The 6,322-nt window shown below is 34.8% G+C and overlaps 1 protein-coding gene across 1 annotated transcript in view; it reads right to left on the bottom strand.

The window, feature by feature from the left end:
- Positions 1-6,322, bottom strand: part of LOC119579404 (mitogen-activated protein kinase 1-like) — a 30,228-nt gene that overhangs the window by 1,915 nt on the left and 21,991 nt on the right. The window contains exon 7 of the mRNA XM_037927197.1: positions 1-5,924. This exon is cut by the window's left edge and continues 1,915 nt beyond it. Coding sequence (XP_037783125.1) covers positions 5,787-5,924 — 138 coding nt within the window. The 3' untranslated portion in view covers positions 1-5,786. The remainder of the gene's footprint in view (positions 5,925-6,322) is intronic.

Genomic DNA, 6,322 nt, shown 5'->3' with positions numbered 1-6,322 from the left:
TGACATATTTTATATGAATAGAAGTATTATGAACCACAGATTTCCAAAGATTTGATTTAAGTATTACAATCAAGGAATTCACATGAAACCATATTCCTGTTCCTCATTTTGTCAAGTTTGTATCTTCTTATGTGAACACTTAAGGCTCATAGCGACATGTCAACATATAAGATGTCTCATAACCTTCACCTGTTGAGATCCGTTTGCAAAATAAACGCTTATTCATAACAATTCCATAAAGAAATGAACTGGTAAATACTGCAATCAACATCATTCAATACACATAAAAAAGAGAAAGGAAAAAAATTCACAAAAAGGACAATCTACCAACTCATTTAAGGATATGGCATAGAGAACATCACATTGGGCAGGCAGGTGAACAAAATTTAACAGCTTTTTCCACTAGATGTTAATCTTTGTATTCGACCTTTCCTTCCTGCATCTAACAGAATAGCAATCTCACCAATACTGTTGCTGGACTTTTAATTTTTTTTTTTTACCTATTATTTTTTAAGATTCACTGACTTTGTTTCAGGACCATCCATGGTTAAAATGATGGTAACCGAATGCTACACGCAATTATTCTTGCTACCTACCCCACAAGTGATGACATCCACTATAGTAACCAGAATCACTGTGCTGTTAGGTGACAATGCCATAGTGCCTCACGTAATATAAATTTACTCCATTCTGAATGACCATGGAGCAAGGAAAACATGTTACCTATTATTTGAAATCCTGAATTAGACCTAAGAATATCTTTTAACATCATATGTAGGATGAGTTACTTTGACCAAAGCCCCACCTAACGAGCTGTTTTGTGCTGATCTCATATCCTATAAGTCTTGATACTGGAATTTTTTTTTTCTCTCTCTCTCTTCTTCCTCTCCTTCTTTCTCTTTAGATGTGATACTGATTTCTACTCAAGTGGGACTTTAGTATAACAGCATACTAAGTGAGACATATATATATAGTATACTCTTTTTTTTTTTCTTTTAGCAATATGAAACAAATTCTCCTAAACAAGATACACATGTACAGTATTGTACAATTTTACACAAAAAGACATTATAGATTGTACAAACACATTTGCCAACTCTTAAGAAATCACAGATACTTACAGGATCAACATGGTCATATCTAAATGTAGCAAGTCTGACCTAACATCTCACATTAGCAATAAACTGGTGGAAAGTCTGAGAATACCTACTATATTTCTAAGATTAGGGGGTGGTAGAAGTCCATTTCACTTAGTGAGGCACAAGAGTTCTTAGACAACTGCCAAGAAAAGTACATGGCTTCTTTATTTCCTTCTTTTATGTCATTGTCAAAACTTATTATTGTCTGTGCTATGAATTCATAGTGGGCATGGCATCCTGGCATTTGTATGAGAACCTTGAGCACGAGTCATTTGCTCTAGAAAAGATGGGAAACGAGTCAACCAGAATGTCTCCTACTCTCCAAGGTTAAAAAATGTATTGAAGGAACTGTCCACAGGCCTTCAACTGGGAATCTGTTGATCCTCTACTTGCATAACAACAGATAAAAGTATGAGCTCTTCGACACTACCCATAAGGCTGACGGTCACAGCATCACATAAGCACTATTGCACAAGGGTTTTTTTTTTTTTACACCACGAACATGGGATTACTGTAGTTGCTCTGTCTTTGGAAATCATACTTCCATGACATGCTTGATATTCTTGTTCTGATGATTGAAAAATCTTGCTATTGAAGAAGGTTCTTTAATCTATGATCACTTGGATTACATTTTTGGCGACTAAATTTACCGGTTTGAGCACAATATAGGTCTTACTTTCCCTTTCAGACTTAGTTCAAAAAGAAAAAATATGTTGCCATGCTAAGACATATCTGAACTCTGTAATACATTTTAGTGGTCTTAGACAAAGCTCTTTTTGATGTAACTAAGCTAGAACACATTACAATTTTGCATGTCAAACTGAAATACATGCCAAGACAGTGTTAGCTGCCTCCCATGCTGAAATTCTTAAAGACCATGATTCAGATGCAAAACAAAAAATCTGGATGCATAATAATTAAATAATAGACTTCTTTCATGTATAAAAAAAAGGAAAAGGTGGATATATCAGTACCAACAATGCCTGAAAAAGCATGATAATCGTTTATAAAACTAATGTTCATCATCACAATAAAGTAACCATATCCTTTGTAACAATGAGGAACAATTGTAATATTACTCAAAATCAATAAAAAAAGCAAGCAGATATAAATATTCGTGAACTTCCTCATGTTTCAGTGGTATTGCAATGTCATTGTTTTCTGCATACAATTCTATGGATACTTTCATTTTTTTCAAGAATGGTGACAGTGCCTTGGCAGATCAGCATATCTGTCTGCTCTCCACCTCTCAATCACAGGCTAGCAATTCTGAACTCCCATGCAATGTAAGACAAGAAGACAAACTCATCACTGTGTATGTAATCCTCAATAAGAATGATGACTTGGGAAACAAAATATGATCCTTCTTTATCATTTTGTACTTTAATATATTTTGGTTTTGCAGTAGTGACATATATCATAAATAAAGAAAAAAATGAACTGCCTAATTTCTCTTTTGAACTTGTTTTTAAATAGTTTAATCAAAGTTTATATTCTTTCTCACAAACAATACTAGTTGAACAAATAATGCCCAAGCTAGCAAGAGATTGTCAATTTTCTTACTCTCATGATGATGCAGTATCATACAGACCCATGCTACTATGCTAGCAATACACTGGCACAGTCTAACAACTGTTTCTTTGATCTTCATTTACAGAAAGAGTATTCAAGAGATTTTTGGTCTTTACTTTTACCTCCAACATTCCCTCCCAAACATTACTTCTTATTCATAAGTTGACAGGGGGAATATTCTACAAGAAATGTGCTCTTTCCACAGCAACACACTGTAAACATTATACAAGGTGATCCTAAAATTATGTCATGCTGAATATTAGTGGAAGGGCTCAGAGGTGCTTCTCATATTAGCAAAATGGTCACACTAGAAAAACAGGTGTGACAAAGTATATATATATTTATATTCATAATCTCAATACTGAGAATATTTTCAACTATTACTGAAATTCATTATGGGACTTTTTTTTTTTTTTTTACTTTAAAGCATCCTGAATCCTGAATCTTCTATCTTGAAGTCATTCTGTTTTACAATACAATTCTTGAGTCTAACCATATAAATATCTTATAAGTTTAAGGAAAGAACTCAGCAAACTGTGGGCATCTGACAGAAGTTCAACATCGCACCTTTTAACATGTTACTAATATCATGATAGCAATGATGAAAAATCCAACACTGACCTAATTAATGGATCACCCCAATGTGAGGGAACAATGTGATACAAATAATATGACATACACACACACACACAGATACATTTACCACAACTGTCTATGAGCTAGAATACCAGTATCAATAGACAGTAACTAATGCCTCCTATAGATCTCAATGGCCTCTGCTGTCTACCTTTCAACAGAATTCCTGGAGGTCTGATTTCCAACATTCATGGATTGTATTCAGTTCTGCAAATTGGTTATTAACAAACAGACCAAGATTTACACCGTACATCAAGAGATATCATTAGTTTTCAGAGATGTCATGCTTAATTGTAATATAACATTTAACTTGTATATTCCATAAAAAAGAAAAGAAAAATGGTGGGGGGGAAAAATATATAAATGGAAGTCCAAAAAGGGGTACTTTTAAAAACAGAATACACATAATTCACAAATATTTCAAAACGACTTCAGAAGATACAAGAATAATTTGAGGTGTATAGATTAATCTCAATGTTAAAACTATAAATGCAAAAAGCAGGGATGAATTCTGCTGTCTTGAGTACGGGCGACTGAGTAGGATACCTCCCACTGCTCGCTCGTCACTCTTGGACCCCTCCCGACAATAGTGGGAAGTGATATGCTTGTTGCAAAATTCCTGGGACCTCATCATGTAAGGCATCAACGTCTGTATTCTCTCCACTCCTTCATCAAAGCCATACTCAAATGAACCTTATCACCAGCACTTCAGTTAATTTTTTTCACATTCCTTAAGTCAACTCTAAAAAGTTCTACAAGTACTTATAAAAAACATGAATGTGTGACATCCTCAGCACTTCATCCTAAAAGGGGTACCAGAGGTTTCCAATATATATATATATAAGTTAATTCTGGCTTTCATAGCCAATCCATAATTACCAATAAAAAAAAAATAATAACAGAAAAATTCTCCTGTAGTGAATCCTCCTCCAACATTTTTTACTAGCTACTAGCAGATTTATTCACATGCCAGATTTGGTATATGAAACAGCTCTCAAAGTATTTAGGCTAATGCAGAATACAGAGAGTGAACTACTGCATAGATAAATGGAAAGGAGCAGTGGTGAAGGGCAGGAATTTTTTGACAAATGAAAAATTTATAAATTGCTAAGGATATATAAGTTAACCAATGTCTTAGAAATAATGGTTCATCAACAGCCTGTAAATTATATTGCCTGCTCCCAGAATTAATGGTTTTGACCCAAGGATTATAATCCACCAACTCCTTAAATTAATGGTCCACTCGTGTCCTGTGAGAAATGGGTCACCCATTGGCAGCCTCCCACTAACTTTCTAGGAATACAGGTTAACAGTCAACCAACACAATAATACAAACTAACGAATCCTAAGGAGTACGGAGAGCTTTCCACTAGCCATTCAATCAGTGTGTAAAACAATTACAGCAAAACAAATTGTAGACCGCTACAAAAAAAGTAATGCTACCATATGTGATACACAACTCTGAAATTCCATCACAAATACACTTTTTGATATATAACTTCCCTATTGTGACATGCCCCCAAGACAAACAACATCAAAACATTTGCAAGAAAAATTTCCAACAGAAGAAAACCCAATTACTTAGCAGCATTCCTCCAGGAAGAGAATCACTGCTTTAAAAGTAATGCTTCTCTTTTTTTACCTTTTTTTCTCTCTTTTTTTTTTTTTTTTTTTTTTTTTTTTTTTTCTTTGAAATAGTAAACCACCAGCCACCAGGAGTTTGAATTTTAGCAATACTGAAACATGCCGAGCTGGTATAACTGAGGAGCAACCAAATATATGTATTTGCTTGCGAACAATCAGTCATCTGCTTCCTAAGAGCAATGAATCTCTAGCCTGAAAGCCAGTATTGTCCAAATGAAACAAAGGTTGAGTGAGGTGCCACAAGACTGAAATGCATCACTAGCATCATGGAAGCACCCTTCCTCAAGACCACACATTTTTCAGCCATCAACTGGTAAGTTCCCAGCAATCATTCAATCATCAAAGAGCATTTCCTGTCACAAATGATAGAAAGAGGGCTCTCTGCAGGCACGCTTCCTAGACGAGACACTTTATCAGTTTTGCACATTTTGCCTGATAACTCACTTAGAAGAGAGGCACTTCATCCACGACATATTTCTTTCATCTACTTTTTTATTTTATTCATTTAATTATTTATTTTTATTTTTATTTTATTATTTTTAGTGCTAGAAAATTTGTTTAATACCTTCACATACTCCTGTGTTTTAAGTCCTTTTATTCCTATATATTTTTTCCAACTGATTTTTATGATAAAGCACTTTATCACATACACTTATTCTGCAGACAGCTGATCTCTCTTTTGGGTTTATTGAACGATTCCTTGTAGTATTCCAAAGATGAATGCCACCAATCAGTAGGTCTCCTCTAGAATGTACCCTTCGTCTCTTGTAATAATGCTAAGCCATGTCTTTGTATTCAGTTCTGCTGCATAGCCTGTTCTGTTGCAAGCCTCTGCTTAAAGAGTACAGTTTCTTCAAAAATTAATTCCTTGAGCTTTTCCTTTGGCAGGTCATCAAGTTCCATCTCAAATTTAAATGGCTCTTCAGCTACAGGCTGAAACAAAAAATACACTCAGTCAATTGCACGTCAGAAAAATTGCTACAAAAGTAGTAATAATAATTTCAAGTTGTTTTTTTATCCAGTATGAACAACAGCTGAAAAGGGGAGGATTTTAACCCATTCCTGACGGGTGGCATGTACGCACATGCCATGGCATGGCAGGACTATCTGCCGGGGGCATGTATGTACATGCCATGGTGGATGTATGAAGATGCCATGAGTTATTTTTTGTTGCAATCACAGCAAAATATTATTTTTCTGCCAGTGAAAGTGTGATTACTTAATCACACGTTTTTAACACTTTCTCATTGTTTACTATGCAAAAAAAGCAACAAACCGATGATTTCAACTCCACGATGCCACACACTGCTTATTTTATTCAGACTATAGAC

The sequence above is a fragment of the Penaeus monodon genome, chromosome 12 (assembly GCF_015228065.2).
Source record: "Penaeus monodon isolate SGIC_2016 chromosome 12, NSTDA_Pmon_1, whole genome shotgun sequence".
NCBI classification, from domain to species: Eukaryota; Metazoa; Arthropoda; class Malacostraca; order Decapoda; family Penaeidae; genus Penaeus; species Penaeus monodon.
This window is presented reverse-complemented; position numbering and strand designations above follow the sequence as displayed.